Raw genomic sequence first — 22,328 nt, 5'->3', positions numbered from 1 at the left:
AGGTGGGAGTAAAAACGTTTGATCACCTTGGCTATGTAGGATTGATTTGTTCTTTTGCTAATAAATGCTTCTCTGCACAGCAGGTTATTTAGCAACGTACACATTGACTGTTCGTGATGTATTCTCAAGCTTGGAATTTCATTCGCTTGAGAATGATTGGAATTTCATTCTTAGCTATGCACGCAGAACAGAAAGTGATCCCCGGACGGGCTTGACCGTCAAAGAGAGAGAAAAAGAGATGGGCTTGGCGATCTGAGGGCGCCCGTCGGGCCGACCGTGATGGCGGCGGCGGAGGTGACGGTGCCGGCGAACGCCGGAGCCGGGAAGGGAGGGAGTCTGCTAGGTGGGGATCTGGAGGTGGAGTGGAGAAGAGTTAGAGATAAGTCAAAGTTAGTATCCCGGGCATCGCGTGTGTCACGGGAGTGCATCAAGAGATGGAAGAGGAAACTGATTTTCCAGATTGAAGATGTAGAGGACGAGATTAGGGGGAGGAAGAGATGGCAGATCGAGGGAAAGGGAGGAGATAGTTGCCACGAGACCGTTGAGGCGGGAGGAGTTATGGGAAAGGCGCCATTGACGGCGTCCATGAAAGAGGAAACTAAGTTGATTTCGGTCTTATTTTCTCCTGAATTTCTGCCTCCTCTAGTTAATTCGTGATTACTGGGAGTGATTCTAGATGGAAACAAGGCTAATTTGAAGATCAAGTTTGCTGCGGGTGGGTCGTGCTTTCCTCATCCACCCCTAGTTGTCCATTTTCCCTTTGCTAGTCTTCGCCTCTCTGTTGTTCTTGGGTTCGAGAGGAAGAGGAAGGTGATGGATGAGATGTCCCAGGAGAAGAGGAGTGTGGAAGGGGTGGGAGTGGACCAGCAGCAGAAGAACCAAGAGGAGGGCAGGCGCTCGCCGGCGGGGACCATGGCGACCCCGTCGACACCTCCAGTGTTGATTCGCAAGGAAAAATATGTGTCCAAGCTTCAGCAGGCAGGTTCAGGCTCTGTTGTGGTGGACTTGGAGGAGGTGCGCCGGGCGGCCAGTGGGTGGCTGGTGGTGGGTCGATTGCTGGCAGAATTTGAGGCAGATCCTGGGGCTATCCTCAATGAGCTCCGGCGAGCATGGCGTCTCCATGGTGAAGTCGCTCCGCAGAGGGTGGCAAGTAGTGATGGTTGTTTTGTCGTGAAGTTCCGTGATCAGAGGGATAGGGACTCTGTCCTCCATGGTCAGCCCTGGCAGTTCAACAAGGATGGGGTCATCTTTGCACCATTTGATGGCAAGGGCAAGCCAGCAGATATCAACCTTGGAGTCATGGAGATATGGGCGCAAATTAGAGGGATGGATTATGAACTTATGACTGAGAAGATGGGATGGTCCCTGGGGGCAAAACTGGGCGAGGTGGTGGAGGTCTCACACCGCAACGGAGTCATTGTTGATGAGTACCTGCGGGTGCGGGTGAAGCACCCTCTTCATGAGCCTCTACGCAAACACGTCTCCATCAACCCGAAGGGCAGCTTCATTGAAATTAGGTTTGACGTGAAGTATAAAAAATTGCCAAATTTTGCCTGTTTTGCGGTTTGGTAGGCCACTCATCGGCAAGATTTTGTAGCACTCCAAGAGACTCTGGGAAGCCGGAGTTCACTTCTGCAATTCGAGTGGCTCCTTATTGGAAGGAAAGGAATTCTGTGAGGATATCTGTGATGTTCCAAGAGGCTCTGCCAAAGATGAAGCAAGTGCATGAGGAAGCTATCAAGGAAGTGGAGAAGGGCGTTCGCAATCTGGTGGTAACGGTGAATTCCATGACGGAGTTTTCTGATCTTGTTATGCAGGACGGCGCGAGTGTGGTGCCGGGGCTGGCACCAACGCTACCTTCCTCTATTGGGGGCTCCTCCAATCATCGGCTTCCTATTTCATCAACACCTTCGCCTTGTCTGGAAGGTGTGCCTTCCGGGCTGTTACTGGAGGGACCTTCCAAGGGGGGGTCGTTCGCCCCTTCGTCACACCCGGCCACTGCTACTGGGGCGCTCAGTCAACAAGGCTTGAGCCCCGCATCAATTGCTGCTCTTCATCAAGCTGTGCTCGCCCGGGTAAACCGAGTGGGAAAGGACTCCATCGCCTCTGAAGGCTTGAACCCTGGCCAGAAGGGTCGGGGTCTGGTACCTGCCTCCTCTGCTCTTTTCAGCCCCTGCCTGGGTCAGGAGGGTTGGGGCGTGGGGGCTGTTGAGGTGTCTCCTGTGGATGCGCCTGTTGGCGAGGGGTCGGGAACTCGGATGACTCCACAAGGTGCTCCTGTTTTTATTTTCTCTGCTCCTAAGGTGGTTGTGCAGGGGAATGTAAAAGCTAACTGGAAAAGAATGGCTAGGGAGGGGGATAGGACTCAGGTCCAGGGTCACAATAGCAACAGGGGAGATGAGAATACATTTGGTCTAGGCATAGGTAAAAAGAGAGGCGCTCCTAGTTATGCACTGCATACGGGTAGTGATATCAACTTTTCTTTTGAGAATGCTAGCCTGGAGAGTAACGATCTGTTCCTGACTAGGGATGTGAATGTGTGTTGTAAGAGGGTTTGTGGGGGTCGGGTTGAAAAGGTTTGGGGTGAGGATGGAGTGACCTCTCATGTTGCGAAGGAGTTAGAGGAGAAAGAGGAGGATTATGTAGAGGGAAGAAGGGAGTTTGTTGGAGAGAAGAAAGGTGCAGATAGTGCTTCGGCGGCCTCCGGTCAGGAGGACCGCCGGGAGAAATGAAATCCATTAGTTGGAACTGTCGTGGAATGCTCTCTTCCACGGCAGTTCAGGAGCTTCTGGAGCTCCATGGCCAGACCTGTGCGGATTTAATTTTTATTTCAGAGTCGCACTTGAATAAAAATAAAGCTGACGAGCTACGTTGTAATTTAGGCTTTAATTCCATGTTTTTAGATGAAAGTGATGGAAAGTCTGGTGGTCTTGTACTTTTTTATCAAAAAGAGAATAAAGTCGAGTTGAACTATTTGTCGTCCCATTTCATTGATGTTATGTTTATGAATGATGAATCTGTGGAGTGGCGTTTTATGGGCTTCTATGGTTATCCAACATGGAACGAAAAACATTTATCTTGGGCTGACCTTCGCCAATTACATTCCAATGATGTTTATCCGTGGGTGGTTATTGGAGATTTTAATGAAATCCTCTACTCTAGTGAAAAAGAAGGGGGCAATGCTCGACCGAATGTAATGATGCAAGACTTTAGGAACTGTTTGAGTGATTCTAACTTGGCTGATATGGGCTGTATTGGGGATTCTTTCACTTGGAGAAGAGGGGACATTAGAGAAAGGCTGGACAAAGTTGTATGTAATGTGTAGTGGGCAAGGAAGTTCCCACGTGTTGCGGTTGTCAATGGGGATCATGTACACTCTGACCATCGTCCTTTAGTTCTTAATACTGATTATTTTGATAGTAATCTCTTTAATTGTCCGAGCGGCCGTGTGAAAAAATTTGAAGCGAGATGGCTAAAAGAAGACACAGTGGAGCAAATTGTGAAGACTGCTTGGGAAAAAGCAAAATTGGCGGGTATCGGCCCATCTCTAGCCGCTCGGACTAAGGCGATGCACGATGACTTACACACCTGGGACCGCGATATTTTGAAGGGCCCTAAAAAGAGAATAAATAAGCTGAAAAGGGGCTTGAAAGGTTGAAATGTGGCCCTGTTAGTGGGGAGTCCCGGTCGAGGCAAAAGGAAATTTTAGTCCTCATAGAGAATTTGTTGGATCAGGAAGAAATTTTCTGGTTATAGAGAGGGAGAGCTAACTACTTATTGCACGGAGACCGCAATACATCATTTTTTCATAATGTAGCGACGGCTAGGAAAAAAAGAAATAACATTAAAAAACTTCTGGATAACACCGGAGTGTGGCGGGAAGGTATAGAACTAAAGAATCATATTGTGAGTTATTTCTCAAATCTCTTCACTGCGGATGTTATTCAACCAAACAAGGATGTGTTATCTCTTGTGCGAAGAAGAGTGACCATGGAGATGAATGATGCCCTTCTCGCCCCTTACACTGTTGATGATGTTTGAAAGGCACTTTTTGATATTGGCGATTTAAAAGCACCTGGGCCAGATGGGCTTCATGCTATTTTTTATAAAAGATTTTGGCCTATGCTTGGGGATGATTTGGTTGATGAAGTCTTGAAAGCGGTGAACTATTGCGCTATCCCCGAGGGATGGAATGATACTGCAATTGTGATGATTCCAAAGGTCAATTCACCCGAGAAGGTAACTCAATTTAGACCTATTAGCTTATGTAATGTGGTGTATAAGATTATCTCCAAAATGTTAGCAACGCGCTTAAAGAGATTTATGCCTGATATTATCAGCCCGACTCAGAGTGCTTTTGTATCTGGAAGAATGATTACAGATAATGTTTTAGTTGCCTCTGAGAGTTTTCATACGATTAAGAAAAAGAGAGATGGAAAGGAGGGTTCATGCGCTATCAAACTTGATATGCATAAGGCTTATGATCGGGTTGAGTAGCCTTTTTTGAAGGGAATTATGTTGAAACTTGGATTTCAGGAGAGATGGGTTAACCTTATTATGCAGTGCGTCTCCACTGTCGAATACAAGGTCCAGATTAATAATGAAGAGAGTGAGAGATTCAAGCCTACGAGAGGCTTAAGACAAGGAGATCCTTTATCTCCCTACCTCTTCTTATTATGTACGGAAGGTCTTACCGCTCTTTTGGCGCATGCGGGGGAGAATGATAATTTTTCTGGAATAAAAGTGTGTAGAGAGGCCCCCTCTATTACTAACCTTCTCTTTGCTGATGACTCATTGATCCTCATGAAGGCGAATCTTTGCAACGCGGAGACTTTGAAAGCTATCCTGGACTTGTACGGTGTTGCCTCGGGACAAATGGTGAGCGTTGATAAGTCTAGCATTTTTTTCAGCCCAAATACGAGAGTGGACACCAGGGAACAAATTTGCTCAATCTTGAACATCATGATCGAGGCTCTCAATGACAAGTATCTGGTTTTGCCAGCAAATGTGGGCGTAGATAAGTCCGATTGTTTTCAGCATTTGATCGATCGCATCGTCATGAAAATTAGCGGGTGGAAGGAAAAATTACTGTCTACATGGGGAAAGGAAATTCTTCTTAAGTCTGTTGTCCAATCCATCCCTATCTATGCGATGTCCATCTTCAAAATTCCTAAAAAAATTGTAAAGGAATAACTGACGCGATGTCGCATTTTTGGTGGGGTGATGACGACAACCATGGGAGGATGCATTGGATGGCATGGTGGAAAATGTGTGTCCCAAAAAACTAAGGTGGTATGGGATTTCGTGATATCCATTGTTTTAACTTGGTGTTGCTGGCTAAACAGGCTTGGCGCCTTCTTGAGAACCCAAATTCTTTATGTGCCAGGATATTGAGAGCCAAATATTTTGCTGATGGAGACTTATTGAATGCAAAGCTTAAGAAGGGATCTTCTTTCACATGGCAAAGTATTATGTCGGGAGTTAGTACTTTGAAGAAAATGGTTACATTTGGCGAGTTGGAAATGGTCAGTCCATTCATATTTGGGACGATGCTTGGATTCCTAATTGTGTTACCAGGAAAGTCATCACTCCAAAGAGAGGTCATTTGTTGTCAAAGGTGTCGGACCTTATTGATCCCACTTCAAACAATTGGGATGAAGATCTCGTTAATCAAACTTTGTGGCCCATTGATGCTAATCGGATCCTCGCGATCCCTCTCCCACAATATGACATGACAGATTTTATTGCTTGGAATTACACTAAGAATGGGATCTTTTCTGTTCGCTCCGCCTATGTCGTTGAGTGGAATCACCAGTATGGAAGGAAACTTAGTTGATCTAACAGATTGGGACGAATAAATTTTAACCCAATTTGGCATAAGATCTGGAACTTATCTTGTCCAGCAAAGGTTAAAAATTTTATTTGGAGGGCGTTGCATGGCACTCTCCCATGCCGTGTTACACTAGCCAATAGACATATGAAAGCTTCGCCAATTTGTCCTTCGTGTTCGTCTGGGCAAGAAGATACAAAATATTTGTTGTTCCAGTGCCAGAAAGCTAAGGACGTGTGGAGAAGACTTGGTTTGGACAGAGTTATTTCTAGTGCTTGTGAAGTTGATTATGCTGGTGAGGCTGTCCTGGAATTCTTATTACAATTGCCAAACCAAGATTTAGCTATTTTGGGAACCTAGAATACGCGTGAGATGATTGTCATCACGACGTGGTATTTATGGTGGGAAAGACGTAAACTTGTACACAAAGAGAAAATTCAAGATGCTAAACAGATATCTATGGGGATTCAAGCTCTTACGACCAATTATGTTATTGCTTCCTCTCCTAATGCTTCCATGAAGAGGGGGGGTTGGAGTCGGCCCCCCGTGGGCTTTGTGAAACTTAATGTTGATGCTTCTTTTGATCATGACCTTCTTAAGGGAACGACAGGAGCGGTTCTCAGGGACGACAAAGGAAATTTTATTGCAGGGGGCTGCTTGAAAATTGACTGGTGTGCAGACGTTCTCATGGCGGAATCTCTAGCGCTCAGGTTTGGGCTATCCCTGGCGCAAAGGGCGGGGTGTAATCGACTTGTCATCAATTCTGATAACTTAGAGGTCATCGAGACTATGAATAATGGAGGACGGTCAGCGGGAGTGGCGGCGGCAATTTTTGATGATTTTTATTTTATTGCTTGTGATTTTTCTATGTCCAAATTTAAACATTGTAATAGAGAGGCAAATAAAGTAGCTCATGAACTTGCCAGGTTTGCTAGATTTTCTGATACTGTTGATTGGTTTGAGGAGCCATTGAATGAAATTGTACCCTTCTTCTTAAACAATGTATCCGTTATTTCGATTGAATAAAGTTGTTATGTTTTCAAAAGAAAAATCCAATCACTCTTTTACAGTGGTCTATAAACCTTTGCTAATAATTTGGGTAAACATATTAAAGCCATATTATCTTGCTAGAGAAAGTGGATTATCATGTATCATTGTATATTAGCAATACCATATCCCACCAACCAGACTCAGATTCGGGTCGGACTGTGTTAAGATGTCAAAATTTTCTTGCCATACCCTATATTACTGGATCCAAAAATGTTTCAATCGGAACCTGTTCTAACAACTTTCACCCTTAACTGGTAATAGCTGCAAGACATGCAGTACAGAGAAAGCATAATTCATCGGTATGCAAAGACATCCTTTTGGACAAAAAACACTCTTGGTTTTACATTCACATCAGTGGAAGTACAGGTCACGCATGTCACTGGTGAAAAACTGACTCCCTCGTAAAGAAGACATCCTCAACTACAAAGTTGTTCAGACTTTGAAAACAAGAAAACAATTTTCTGAAATCTTTAAAAGCATCTCTAGCAGACTCCTCATTTTGCGAAACTGTAAACTCGGTTTACAGATTGCGTGGGGGCGTCTATATAGGCTCAAAATCATCACGGCAGATCAGAAACTGTATCCAAAAACATAAAATTTATAATAAAAAAAACATGTTTCACGCGAGAAATTTAAGCAAAAACTCGCCAGAGCATAGATCATTCTTCTTCACATAGGGGCAGAGCATTCGTACACAGCATAAATATATTACATAAAAGCTCGCCGGAGCTACGCCTTCATGAAGCGTCGGCGCTCAATTGGAGTCGAAGGAGTCGCAGTCGATGAAGAACTTTGCCTGCTCCGCTTTCATGAAGCGCAAGTCCGCCTCCTTGGACGTGTGCGCCTACGACGCCGCGACGCCCGTCTGGAGGAACATGTGCTCGTACTCGAGCTCGCGGCAGTGGCGCTCTTTGGCCTACTTCAGCTCCCTCGCTGACCGCTCCAGGACGATGCGCTCGAGGTGCTCCTCCTGCCCCGGGGGGAGGTAGTCCTCAGGGCCGATCACGCGAGGCGGCGGCCTCAAACTTGACGGCGCGCGGCCCGAGTTCCTCCGGCTCTCTCTTCATCGGAGTGAGCCGCGAGCTCGAGGCACCCGCGGACGAGCTCCTCACGGCAGAAGAGCCGAAGGAGACGTGGCGGTGGCGGGCGAGCTAGCGCTCCAACTCGACCAACTCGCGTCGGTCGAACATCGACAGCGGCCGGCTACCGCGGTTGAGCCACCTCCGGCTTCAGATTTGGCACGGCAACGACGCTCCGCCTCATCCCCGAAGCTGCCATAGCCATCCATGGCTTTTTCAAGCTCACCGACGACAAGAAATTGGGCAGAGGAGGGGAATCGCGGCGGATGCAAAGGGGAGGAGGGGAATCGCGATGGAGGCAGATAGGATTTAACCCATATCCGAGCGGTGAAACCCCATATATACCAGTACGGTGAGAGTTTTTGCGGGCCGCGGTAAATTATTTACAGGCCGGGCCGCGGATGCGGTTTTTATTCTGGCCAAAAAAAGGGGTCAAACCCGTATAGTTGCAAGAATTATACGGGTCCGCCCCTTTCAAGGGGTCTGCTAGAGATGCTCTAAGCTTGTTGTCATGGAAAGCGCACGCAATATAGATAAATGATAATTCAACATCATACAACATTCAGGCATGGATTGTTCACATCATATTTTTCACAATATGATGCTGGAAGGTAAGCTCATCACAAATCCAGTTCCAGTTAAGCTCATAACAGAAGGGGCTTCCCCTTCCTCAGGGCAAAACACAAATCTTGTTGACACATCCCATCTAGAGATACATTCAGAAACAACCTCTCACTGAACAGTCATTGAGAGAATCTGGCGTGCAAGCCCAGGGTCCTGCTGAAGTAGCTCTCTAATGTTGTTCTCCACTTCTCCCAACTGTTTCTCAAGATATTCCTTGGAAGTCTAGCCATCATAAAAACCAATGTGAGTGAGGATCCATTTTACCCTTCAAATTTCGACACAACAGAACAAGGGTCATTCGCAGGCATACCTGCATCGATGATATTGCAGTCTCACTATCATTTAGCTTTTTCTCTTGCTCATTTACCATAAGTGATCTCGGCTCCAAAATAAACCTACAAGTAAAACGATGTAAAAACATGATATTATAAATACAGTTACCATACAAGAGCAGAGCAGTAAGCAGGCCCCTGGCAGAAGCTGATCTTCCAGATTTACTTACACTTTACCTGTAAACAATGAGAAAGCCATCAAAACCAGCAGGAAGCAATGCATATTTATATCCGATTCAAAATTGGATGATTGCAATTGCATCATTCGATGTGCAATGATGAAATTCAACCCAATGTGTGCAAAGGAAAACTAATAAACTAAATTTAGTCACCCAACTGAAATGTTCTTTACACAAACAGAAAGCCAATGTTCAACCAGTATAGCAATGGCTGCTAATCACGCAAGGACAAAACCTACAGCAAAAGTTTTCACATTAAACACCACCCGTATTCACTTGTCACCATTCTGGTAGGTCCACCAATTTCTTCTCCAAGTACACAAAAATTGAAAATAAACTACAAACTACAATCATTGCAAAAAAGGACAGATTTCTAGCTAGCAATAATAAGATGCAGATTCATACTCCTCTACTTAGCTGAAACACAACATTTTTTTATGCATCGCTTCATGATATTATCAGCTGAATTACGAAGACAGCTAATTCCAGAGAGTAAATGATGAAAGCATCACTGTACTTCGTATTGCGACCTGGGTGGAAACCACATGAAAATCATGTTTCAAAGTTGTGGTTGCCTACTTTTTAGCTGCCTGAAATTAGTGAGAATCTTAGTCACTTTTTTATAAGCTGGCTTCTCCTCTTGTGCTGCCGTCATCCCTCCCACGCCGCGTCGGCTGACAGGCGGATCTAGGCAGCATCCTCACTGACAACCTCTGCACGCCACGGCGCCGCCATGGGTCCACAAGCACGAGCGCGTCCTCCTCTCCGAGATGAAGCTACGCAGGCGTCCCTTCCTGCATTCCTAGCTCTCTGTCCAAGTTTGTTGTTTGCTTGCTTGATCTTTTCTCTGGAATGCAGGTGAAATATATCCCTCTGGCTCAGAGTCCCTTGTTTCTCCTCTGTGAGTTCAGGGCATTTTTTTTGTTGCCTTGTTCTTCCTCTCCTGCCTCTTTTCCCCATCCCTCAGATATGGGACGAAAATGGTGTACTTCTTTGGCATGTTTTTCTTCCGTACTTGCCCGCCCAGAATTATGCCTGATGTTCGATTCTGTGGTTTGGCTGGTTCTCTTATTCCACGGTTTGATTTTCCTTTACACCACGACCGTGATTTTTTTAGTTGTACTTCCCCCTGTGAATTGTGGGGAAAAAATCATTTTTTACCAGGAAAAATGGATTCATTATATATGTGCATGAGAGTCTGCTTTTGTTTATCAATAGACAGCTAGCCACAGTGTTTTCCACTCAAAACTGCTCTTGTTCAGCACTAGCATGTTGGAAGCTGAGTAGTGAATAAAACAATTTTACTTCTGGTGTAGGTTCTGCTGGAACCAGGGAAGATAGAAGAGTCTCAAACAAGGGCAATGTTAACCTTCATGCCGGTACTAACAAAAATGCACTGCTGAATGTTGCTCTTGGGCTGCCGGTTTGTTCGCTCGTTGTTGCATGAATTTATGTAAGACTTACAGCTAATTGTCTGGTGTATAACTGTGAACTATTCTTGTCCTGCTATACAGAATATCTGGGTGCAGTATATGACATGGCATACTTGTGTCAATGGTCCTGTTATGCTTCATGGTTTGGACGAAGGTTCACTAGATCTGACCTGGTAGACTGGGTATTATCAGGTAAGTGCAGCATCCAGTAACTACTTTGTTGAATAATTTAAGATTAAGTAAGAAAGAAGGTAAATACCTTTATCCATGGTTGGTCGAAAAGGTGAACAGATGAACCTGAACTCTTAGAAGTCCATGCTAGGTTGGTCTAAGAGAGGTGCCATGTATTGAATCAGTGATGTGTGTGGTGCTGCCAGGTCCCATTTTCATGCCTGTTATAGTCTTTTGGTTATGTAATCCTGCTTTGTTTGCTATTGCCATACGTGTCATAGGAGTGGTTAGCACAGCAATATAGCATTAAATGTCACGGCCATGACCTAACCAAGTAGCTGATGATTCACGCCTTCTCCACAGTTCTATTTGCCTTTATGGTAGTGGTAGCAGGTTGGAAGATTTTAGAGAGCCACCCGCCTCCTGTGGAGCACTGGAGCCTAACAATCGCAACTTTATGTTCAAACTTCTACCAAATTAGTGTATTGTACTACTTCCTGGCATGTCTTACTTTCCTAAGTTTGGGTGCGATTGTAGACTGATAATCATGCTGAACTGATAATATTACCATGGCAGAAAAAAAAATGATGTATCATGTATTAGTTTCAATTTCTAAGTGAACTTGGCTCAGTTGTTCCGTGTAATTTTCCCAGTTAGGATTTCTCTTTGTTTTTATACTGCTCTTATATATAACTCAAAAAGAATTTGTTGCTCTCAGTATATATGTGTTTCCTGGCTTACATATCGTCTAATTACCCGTGGTAACACCGTAACACCAGTGAGGATTTTGTTGGTGCCCCAGCGCTTGCAATGATTGGACCGCTGGAGTTATTCAGAGAACAATTTATTTGAAGCTGAAATTGTTAGCAAACTGCCTGCGGGCGGGCGCGAAGGTGCGCCTTTGGCACTAATAGGCAAAAATCTTGGGAGTAATTTCTACCCTGACAGAAAAGAAAGAGAATAGCAAACTACGCAGGAAAACAAATAAAAAGATCAAGATTGAAATTATGCACATACTCCCTCCATTCCTAAATATAAGTCTTTTAGAGATTTCAATGTGGACTACATACGAAGCAAAATGAGTGAATCTACACTCTAAAATATGTCTATATACATCCGTATGTAGTCCATATTGAAATCTCTTAAAAGACTTATATTTAGGAACGGAGGGAGTAGATTACAGGTAGCTTGCAATACTCCATAACGTAGAAGAACAAAGTGCAACTATTCTATGATAATCTTCAAAGGATGAATTATAAAGTGTCTACAGAGCAAATTAAAATGTGTGCAAGGCTGGGTGCAGCTTGGAGATCTGCCTATGGATGCTAACTACCTTTTCTTTTAGCAAATGCTGGCTGATTAGCTTATGTTTACTGCTGGTGGCTAATTAGCTATAGATTTGATCCAGCAAGCGTAATCTATTTAGGCGACACCCAAATGGGCCATACAACCATTGTTAATGGGCTTCAGAGGCTGGAAACAATGGGCACCCCGCCAATCGCAGGCATAACAGGGTTAAAGGGCAACAAATAGACTGAGAAAAAAAATCAGCCCCTGAAATTAGCATAAAGTGTAAAAGGTATCCAAAAAAATCAAAACACAAAGTATGTTGGGGAGGTGAATTTCTATAAGCATGTAACATCTCAGGCTCAAAATCAAATTCATTTGGGAGGTATTAATAGAAACAAATTCAGAAAATAGTGGTGAATAGTAAAACACCACTAGATGAACTTGTTTTTACATACCTCCAGAATGGATATGAGTTTGAACTAGAAATTTCACATGAGCATCTCCTCCTAACAAGCTGTTTTCTTTTTACAATTTCAGAACTTCCAAATGTGGTTTCCATGGAATTTTTCATCATAACTTGGTTACCACAGGGTATTTTCTCCACTGCATCTAAGGACAGTTACCACAGGATATTTTCTCCACTACATCTAAGTAAGTACAGTTTTGGACACATTTGGCAAAGGCATTGGTCAACAAATTTCGAGCAGAAATGACAAATAGCTTCGATGCATCCATTAGAAGAAAAGTAATTCTTACCAATGGCCTTGTAAGTGTTCGTATCATCAGGTAATTGGCTAAGTTCCTCCAGTGTAAGATAGGCACGCTTCTTTTCACTCTCTTTAGAACGCATCTGAGTTTGTAGCTGATGAAAGAAGAAAACTGTTGTAATAAATGTTATCGGTCGGGGAATCTTGGGCACAAGTATATATGCTAGAGATACTGGAGGAATTTCTGACAGAGACACCCATTGCAAGGATAGCCACCACCGAGCAAGAAACCCAACAAGATAACATAAATGATCTATTTCAGCAATCTAAATAGCCATCAACTCAATAAAATCCCAATAAGATAACAAGATTCATATTATCATTATTTATGGCATGCCCATATTGCACAAAGACTAAAACAATGTGATAACATTGCGTGTGCATAATGGCTCAAATATATTTCAGCAATCCAAAATCTATCAACTTCTTATTCCACCGATGTTTCAAACTAAGGGCCTGTTTGGGACTGCTCCGCTTCATTAAAATCAGTTTCAATCCATCAAATCCACTTTGGAGCAGTTTCATACAGAAGCTGTAGCACCAGCAAAGAGAATGTTTGGCTTCCATCTAGCTCCAGCTTCAAGAATGGGAAATTTGGTGGAAAGGATCTATTTGATTGGACAAGGGGGGAGAAACGAAGGGGTATCCACTTACTGGTGGCAGCGGTGGGTAATTTCCCCACAACTCCAGCTTCTAGAGTTTTTTGGAGCACCCCCTAAAGAGCTTCATAAAAAATTGGGAGCTGTACCCCAGATTCTAGTTTTTTTTGCAGAGCGGCATATCGTGGAGCTACCCCGTTTGACTTGTATTTTCTGGAGGGGAGCTGAATTTTAAGGAGCAGAGCAGTCCCAAACAAGCTCTAAGGTAAAAGTTAGAACATACTGTAAAATATATATGTTAGGACAGTTGGAAGGTACTCCCTCCGTCCTATAATGTAAGACGTTTTTTAACACTAGTGTAGTGTCAAAAAACGTCTTACATTATGGGACGGAGGGAGTACTTATCATTCATCGCTTGAATAAAGATTATGCTCATTAAGGTTGGCATTTACTATCTTTATGTACACAAGAATTATTTCTACAAGCAATGTACAATATAGCTCAGCCTTTAAAAATGGAGAAGATAATCAATACAGCTTTGAGCGATACACTGGCAGTCTGGCACCAATTAATCCTGCAGTAATATACCCCGAAAAGCCAAAAAATACTGGGTCTAGACTAGAAACAGAAGAATACCACACCAATTATTATATCATTCAGGAAAAAACAGATCATCTCACAATCCATGGCCCATGTACAATTTTGGTCCTCCTCTGTTCTAGCCAGGGTACTGGATGTCACATAATAGAGTACAACAAGAAATGCACCAGTGCTAATCACAGCAAAGAAAGCAATGTGAAAACTAGATGACAAGAAATAGATCACCGTAAATTATCCTTAGCTAAACAAAACAGCAAAAAAGCTTTTTAATAAATTAAAGATGTGGTCCAGCGGAATCCAGAGTAAGGAAATATTTGTGTTCCCTCACAAGAACTCAAAATATTTCCATTCCTTTCTCCGAAATGATCATTTCCTCAGCTATACTTGAAATGAAGTAACTCAACATATAATGCCAACTAATTATAATGAAGGTAGGATCTGATGCAGATTATGATTATACATCGGTGGAACTACATATATGTATGGAAAACTAAATAATCAAACGTTTTCCCTATTTTTCTGTTTTTTATCAAAACATTCAACTGATCAATCAATTTCTGATGTAAAGGGAGTGTTAGGCACCCAATTTTGCAAGAATCAATACATCAGAAACACAATTGCTTTTAGTAGTTTAATAAATACAAAGAACATCAGGTAGAATTATGAACATCTGCTGCTGCTGGCTAATGCAGCGAAATATGGCCTATGGAATTAAGTGTCATTTAGCGAACTGAAAAGCCAGCTCAATAAAATCAAAATCAATTACAGACATTTGCTGGGGGGCTATCTAATGCACTATGAAAGCTTATCGTAGTGAGTGTCAATGAGCAAACTGAAGAGTCGGCTCAATGATACAAACATTGTTGGGTAGAATCACAATCAAGAAACAGGCAGCAATGCTGTTCGAATAACCACCAAAAGCATACCGCACGGGCACAAGATTCCAGCGCACGAATCTAGGAAAGGGGTTTCTAGCAAACGGAACATAGTAAGACCGAACATCCCCCCCCCCCCCCCCCCCCCCCCCCCCCCCACACACACACACACAACAATCTTTGGAGATGAGATGCCCATGCGTACGCATCGTGACCAAGACGGAACTAATCAGGCTATTTATTTAGAATAATAATGAAACAAAGCAAGGGTATAGGTTTTGACCTGTTTGATCTTCCCGGTGGTCTCGATCATCCGGCTCTGCAGCTCTACGAAAGCCTGACGCCGCGCAAAGAAGGGTGCAAGTTAGAAGGTTGGCACCCAGAGATCAGCCAAGAAAACTTAGCACTTACCGCTCGGTTGGGTTCGTCCGCCATGGAAGGGAATCTGGTGAGATGGGGAACCCTAACAGCGAGCTCGACTCCAACAGACAGGAGGGGCACGCGGAGAGTGGAGAGACGACGGCGGGCGGCGCTATTCGGGTCGGCCGGTCACAGGCCAAACGAGAAGCCTGGAGCTCGGAAATGACGGGACTGGTTGGGCCCGTTCGCTACCCGGCCCGGACAAGGCCCGCTCAACCTTTTCGATCGACTTCGGCGTCAAGACCAGCTTCTGCGGATTTTCTGGAAGAAAAAAAAGACCGGTGAACATCTTCAATAGGTACTCCCTTCGTTCGAAAAGGTTTATCTCTCAAATAGATGTATCTATCACAAAATTAATGCTAGATATATCCATTTAAAATACAAATTTGAGACAATTTTTTTGGAAGGAGGGAGTAATGTAAAGTAGCCCCTAAAAATCTGTTAAAAAAGTAGCCCCTAAAAAAAGCAGTTTTTGACGAATCGTTTTCTTATGCAAGGGAGGCGGCCCAAGAAGCGACTAGGTTTCCGCTGGTCCGCCGCCAGCCGCCTCCTTGGCGGCGGCACGGGGACCGGCGTTTTGCTGTCCGAGGTCGATGCACTGAGTGTCGTCGTTGGTTCTCTATCTCCACTACGAATTGATGGCCGCTGCATGTGGCGCCGTAGTAGGATAAGTTGTACTGCCTGATTCTCTTGATCAGGTTCAGTTTGTTGTGTGAGTCTGAATTTTTCGCAGGGAATTGTTGCGCTATACCTACCCAAAGTGGTGGTGTTGTAATTGGAGTTGTGATCGATCAGCGAAGGGAGGTGCCCAAGCGTTTCCTTACATTATGAAGATCTTGAGTTGGAATTGTTGTGGCTTGCAGCAAGCCGCAGCGGTGTGTGCACTTCTGAATGTTCAAAAGCGTAGGAGTCCGGATGTTATGTTCTTGATGGAAACACACTTGGATGATTTCCCCGCTGAGTGTCTCCCTCGTCGTTTAAAGATGGATCATAAAGAAGTTGTTCGTAGTAGTGGCATGAGTGCCAGACTCATTATATTCTGGAAGAAAGAGATTGCTATATCGTTGCGCCGTAAAACTGAAAACTACATTGATGTTTTTGTTAGCTCGGGACAGGATGAATTTTGGAGGCTCACTAGTCTTTATGGGGAGCCAAGGTGGAAAGATAAACACCTCACATGGAGCAGGTTGAGAGATTTAAAATTTGTTGTAGACATGACATGGATGGTGATTGGTGATCTCAACGAAATCATGTACTCTTTTGAGAAGGATGGCGGTAATGACCGACTATGCAGGCTTTCAGAGATGTCGTTGAAGAGTGTGACTTGCTGGACCATGAGTTTGTTGGGGATATATTTACTTGGCATAGAGGCTTGATAAGAGAAAATTAGACCATGCTCTGGTCAACAAGGGATGGTTTGCTATGTATCCGGGTTTAAAACTAGAACATATGGATTATTATAAATCTGACCACAGTCCTCTACTGATGAACCTCCAGGTTGAAGCAGCGCAGGAATCAGCGAGGCCAGCAGTTCTTCGTTTTGAGGCCCGCTGGCTCAGAGAGGCCAAATTCCGAAGCATCGTGGAGGAGGCCTGGAAAGTATCAGGTCCAGAAATTCAAAATTCTGGGCTTGCGGGAAGGCTGGCATTCATTCATGAACAACTGCACAGATGGGATCAAACGGTGCTAAAAAGATCAACGAAAAGATTAAAGAGAGTTCAAAGGGATTTAGAGCAGGTCTCACGGGATGTGCTATCGCCGAAAAATGTAACTCGATAGAAAGAACTTGTTGAGGAGCTTGAGATGTTGCTAGAACTAGAGGAGATGTATTGGGCTCAGAGAAGCCGAATCAACTGGCTAAAGCATGGAGATAAGCCGAATCAACTGGCTAAAGCATGGAGATAAGAATACATCTTATTTCCAAAATTTTGCCTCAGCCCGCAGATTGAGGAACCGGATCACCAAACTAAAGGATGATCAGGGAATCTGGCATGAAGGGACAGTTTATTTGAATCCCTTAATCAATAACTATTTTGCTAGACTTTTCTCAACAGAAATAGACGAACCATACCCGGCTTTGATTGATAAAGTTACTCCACGAGTGACACATGAGATGAATGGGGCGCTCTTAAAGCCATATTCACATGAGGAGGTAAAAAGAGTCCTTTTTCTATAGGAAATATGAAGGCCCCGGGAACAGATGGGTTGCATGCTATTTTTTCAAAAAATGTTGGCATATTTTTGGAAATGTTTTAACAACCGAGGTGTTGAAGGCGATAAATGATAAAGTGATTCCAGAGGGATGGAACGACACTGTCATTATTCTGATTCCTAAGGTGGATGGGCCAGAAAGAATTACCCAATATAGGCCTATAAGTCTGTGTAATGTGTTGTATAAGGTACTCTCTAAGATGATTGCCTTCCGATTAAGATCTTGTTTGGATGAGATTATTTCACCAGTTCAGAGTGCTTTTGTCCCTGGCCGTCTAATAACAGATAATATTCTTTTGGCTTATGAGTGCTTTCATACTATAAAAATAAGAAGAAGGGGAAGCAAGGTTATTGCGTGGTAAAGTTATACATGCATAAAGCTTATGACAGGGTGGAATGCAAATTCCTGTTGGGGATCGTTGCAGAAATTAAAAAAATTCTACGCATCACCAAGATCAATCTATGGAGAGACTAGCAACGAGAGAGAGGGGAGTGTATCTTCATACCCTTGAAGATCGTGAAACGGAAGCGTTACAAGAATGCGGATGAAGGAGTCGTACACGAAGCGATTCAGATCACGGCTGAATCCGATCTAAGCACCGAAGAACGGTGCCTCCGCGTTCAACACACGTGTAGCCCGGTGACGTCTCCCGCTCCTTGATCCAGCAAGGGGAGAGAGAGAGAGGTTGGGGAAGACTCTGTCCAGCAGCAGCACGACGGCGTGGTGGTGGTGGAGAAGCGTGGAACTCCAGCAGGGCTTCGCCAAGCACTGCGAGAGACGAGGAGGGAGAGGGGTAGGGCTGCGCCAAGAGAGAGGGAGACTCGTGTCTCTGGCAGCCCCAAAACCCCCACTATATATAGGGGGAGGGGAGGGGCTGCGCCCCCATCTAGGGTCCCCCCCCTAGGGGTGGCGGCCAGCCCTAGATGCATCTAGGAGGCGCTCGGAGGGGGAGAGAGGGGGGCGCACCCTAGGTGGGCCTAGGCCATCTGAGCCTAAGGTTTCTCCCTTCTTCTCTTCCCTGCGCCTTGGGCCTCTTGTGGGAGGCACACCAGCCCACCTAGGGGCTGGTCCCTTCCCACACTTGGCCTACGCAGACCTCTGGGCTGGTAGCCCCTCCCGGTGGACCCCCGAACCCTTCCGGTGGTCCCGGTACGTTATCGATAACGCCCAGAACACTTCCGATGTCCAAAACGGGACTTCCCATATATAAATCTTTACCTCCGGACCATTTCGGAACTCCTCTTGACGTCCAGGATCTCATCCGGGACTCCGAACAACATTCGGCAACCACGTACTTCTATTCCCTATAACCCTAGCGTCATCGAACCTTAAGTGTGTAGACCCTACGGGTTCGGGAACCGTGCAGATATGAACAAGACATCTCTCCGGTCAATAACCAACTGCGGGATCTGGATACCCATGTTGACTCCCACATGTTCCACGATGATCTCATCGAATGAACCATAATGTCAAGGATTCAATCAATCCCGTATACGATTCCCTTTGTCTACCGGTATAGCACTTGCCCGAGATTCCATCGTCGGTATACTGACACCTTGTTCAATCTCATTACGGCAAGTCTCTTTACTCGTTCCATAACACATCATCCCGTGACCAACCCCTTAGTCACATTGAGCTCATTACGATGATGTCTTACCGAGTGGGCCTAGAGATACATCTCCGTCATACGGAGTGACAAATCCCAGTCTCGATTCGTGCCAATCCAACAGATACTTTCGGAGATACCCGTAGTGCACCTTTATAGCCACCTAGTTACGTTGTGACGTTTGGCACACCGAAAGCATTCCTACGGTATCTGGGAGTTGCACAATCTCATGGTCTAAGGAAAAGATACTTGACATTATAAAAGCTTTAGCAGACGAACTACACGATCTTGTGCTATGCTTAGGATTGGGTCTTGTCCATCACATCATTCTCCTAATGATGTGATCCTGTTATCAATGACATCCAATGTCCATGGTCAGGAAACCGTAACCATCTATTGATCAACGAGCTAGTCAACTAGAGGCTCACTAGAGACATGTTGTGGTCTATGTATTCACACATGTATTACGATTTCCGGATAACACAATTATAGCATGAACAATAGACAATTATCATGAACAAGGAAATAGAATAATAACCATTTTATTATTGCCTCTAGGTCATATTTCCAACAATTCCTAGAACGGATGATGACAAGATTGGTTTCTAATAATGAGATTGTAGAGCTTCTTATGGCTTGTGTTACTTCAGTCAAGTACAAGGTGAGATATAATGATCAAGAAACAGAGGGTTTTATACCTACAAGGGGGCTCCAGCAAGGGACCCCTTGTCACCATACTTATTTCTCATTTGTGCAGAGGGGTTTATCTAGTGCTTTGGCTCAAAAAGAGGAGGTTCGTGGCATTCAAGGTGTGCGGGTGTGCAGAAATGCGCCATCAGTTTCTCATTTACTTTTTGCTGATGATTCGCTATTCCTTATGAAGGCAGATATGATTAATGGAACCTCATTGAGACAAGTGTTGGATGAGTAATGTACTAGTTCTGGTCAACTAGTGAGCGAAGGTAAATGCAGTATCTTCTTTAGCCCTAATGTAGAAGTGGAAGTCAAAGTCCAAGTGTTTGCAGAATTGAACATCATGATTGAAACTATTTCAGATACTTATCTGGGACTACCATCTATGGTGGGTCTAGATAGGAGTGACAGTTTCTCACATCTTGTGGAAAGAATCGTGAATAGACTGAAGGGTTGGAGGGGAAAATTATTGTCCCTTGGGGGCAAAGAGATCTTGCTGAAGGCAATTATTCAAGCTATCTCGATGTTTGCAATGGTTGTTTTTAAAATCCCAAAGAAGGTTTGTAAGGAAATTACAGATGCCATTGCAGGATTTTGGTGGAGCGATAGTGAAGAGGATAAAAAATGCATTGGCTCGCATGGTGGAAATTATGCCTTCCTAAGGATAGAGGGGGGGATGGGGTTCAGAGACCTTCATGCTTTTAACCTTGCCATGTTAGCTAAGTAAAGTTGGAGGTTTTTGACTCAACCGGAGACCCTTTGTGCGAGAGTACTACGTGCAAAATATTTTCCGGATGGTAATTTGTTGAAAGCTGGACCCAAGAAAGGATCTTCATACACTTGCAAAGTATAGTTGTTGGCATCCAGACATTCAGAAGGGGGCATATTTGGAGTTGGGACAGGAGATAAAATTAACATATGGGAGGACCATTGGATCCCTTCAAGCCAAAACAGAATGATTTTTACGAGGAAAGGGAATACTTTGGTGCGCAGTCTTGATGAGTTAATTGACCCGTTGACTAGTTCTTGGGATGAGGAACTCCTGTGCAGTATCTTCCTTCCTATTGATGTTCAAAGGATTCTGGCAATACCCCTCTCTGAACATCTTCTGAGGATTTCGTGGCGTGGCATAAAACAAAAACATATGTGTTCTTAGTCCAGTCAACTTATTATTTTGAATGGGAGCATCAATTCGGTGCGAGGATTATTGCAGAGGAAGGAACATCTAATATAAATCTTGTTTGGTCTGCACTATGGAAGCTCGAAGTGCCAAGTAAGATCAAGATATATGTGTGGTGTGCACTGCGAGGGGTTGTTCCTGGTATGTGTGTACTAGCTAATGGACACATCAAGGTGTCGTCACACTGTCCGGTCTGTACTTCTGGGCCTGAAGATATGCGCCACTTATTGTTTACATGTGATAGAGCAAGAAGTGTTTGGAAAGCACTCGGATTAGAACATGAAATAAAGAAAGCTTTGTTAGTTGATCAGTCAGGGTCAGTTGTCCTAGAAGAGATTCTAAGATGACCTAGACAGAAATCACCGGTGCTGGGGCAGTTGGGGCTACAAGAAACTGTGGCGGTCGCTGCATGGTATATTTGGTGGGAGAGAAGAGAGATAAAGAAGGGAATTAGGGTCAAACCTCCATCAAGCACATCTTTTGCAGTCAGTGTGATAACAGCAAATTCCGTTGTGAAGACCCCTCACCATCAGGAGTGCAAATTCCATTGGGAGAAACCTCCTGTAGACACGTACAAAATGAACACAGATGCCGCGTACCCTTGAAGATGGCACCGGGGCCATTGCGATTGTTCTTCGGAACAATAGGGGAGAAGCTTTGGCGGGGGTAGCCGAAGTGTTTGATCACATATCTAACCCTGCAGTGGCGGAGGCTATGGTGATTCGGAGGGGCCTCCAACTATTACAAGATATTGCTTGCTCCAGAGTTATCGTGGAAGTTGATAGTTTGGAAATCATCAATGCATGTAATGAAGTCAGTGATGTTTTGGCACCATATTCAGCTATCATGGCAGATTGCTTCCAAATTGCTCATGGAATATCATCGATTCGATTTCAGTACTGTCCTAGGAAAGCCAATGGCTTGGCACATTTTTTAGCTAGACATGCTTATGATAATAATACAATGTATTCGTGGGAAAATGATCCACCTACGTTTTTGATAACCCATGCACTAAATGGTGTAACTCTGTCATTTTCACAATAAAGTGCCAAGAGGCTTTTCCCTTCAAAAAAATAGCCCCTCAAAAAAAGGTAATGTAAAGTAAAAATTTGTCGCAAAGCAAATGTACATGTAAAATTAAGCAAATTTGCACCACAAACGCCAAAAATGGTGCTCCAACATACAATGTAGATGTTAAAAAAATTGAGTGCACAAGGTTCTTCGCCGCATCCAGTATGGAAGAATCTATGGAGTTTAATTGTATCCGACAAGGTAAAAATATTTCTCTGGCATTGTATACGCAATGCTATTCCATGTTGTTGTGTTAAAAGACATATATCCCAGTCTGCACAACGTCCTATTTGTTCACTACATGCGAAAGACACGGT

At 44.2% G+C, this 22,328-nt stretch overlaps 1 protein-coding gene and 1 long non-coding RNA gene across 2 annotated transcripts; both read right to left on the bottom strand.

The window, feature by feature from the left end:
- Positions 1 to 8,465: 8,465 nt before the first annotated feature.
- On the bottom strand, positions 8,466 to 15,491 carry LOC123188700 (prefoldin subunit 1). The gene is made up of 6 exons (XM_044600931.1): positions 15,241 to 15,491; positions 15,113 to 15,166; positions 12,745 to 12,850; positions 9,086 to 9,092; positions 8,894 to 8,978; positions 8,466 to 8,805 (listed from the first exon to the last, which is right to left on the bottom strand). The coding sequence occupies exons 1-6, from the start codon at positions 15,262 to 15,264 to the stop codon at positions 8,692 to 8,694; spliced, it is 390 nt and encodes a 129-aa protein (XP_044456866.1). The 5' UTR covers positions 15,265 to 15,491; the 3' UTR covers positions 8,466 to 8,691.
- LOC123188701 (uncharacterized) lies at positions 10,527 to 12,738 on the bottom strand. The gene is made up of 2 exons (XR_006495111.1): positions 10,787 to 12,738; positions 10,527 to 10,705 (listed from the first exon to the last, which is right to left on the bottom strand). It is a non-coding gene; the product is annotated as an uncharacterized lncRNA (long non-coding RNA).
- Positions 15,492 to 22,328: the final 6,837 nt, after the last annotated feature.

The sequence above is a fragment of the Triticum aestivum genome, chromosome 2A, assembly GCF_018294505.1.
Source record: "Triticum aestivum cultivar Chinese Spring chromosome 2A, IWGSC CS RefSeq v2.1, whole genome shotgun sequence".
NCBI lineage: Eukaryota > Viridiplantae > Streptophyta > Magnoliopsida > Poales > Poaceae > Triticum > Triticum aestivum.
The sequence above is the reverse complement of the archived record's forward strand: the minus strand, read 5'-3'. Positions and strand labels throughout refer to the sequence as shown.

Coding starts and splice junctions, on each gene's coding strand:
- LOC123188700 (XM_044600931.1), bottom strand. CDS start 15,264: ATGGCGGACGAACCCAACCGAGCG. Junction 12,851..15,112: donor CCACCGGGAAGATCAAACAG/GTCAAAACCTAT, acceptor TTCTTTCATCAG/CTACAAACTCAGATGCGTTC. Junction 8,806..8,893: donor CTGCAATATCATCGATGCAG/GTATGCCTGCGA, acceptor TATGATGGCTAG/ACTTCCAAGGAATATCTTGA.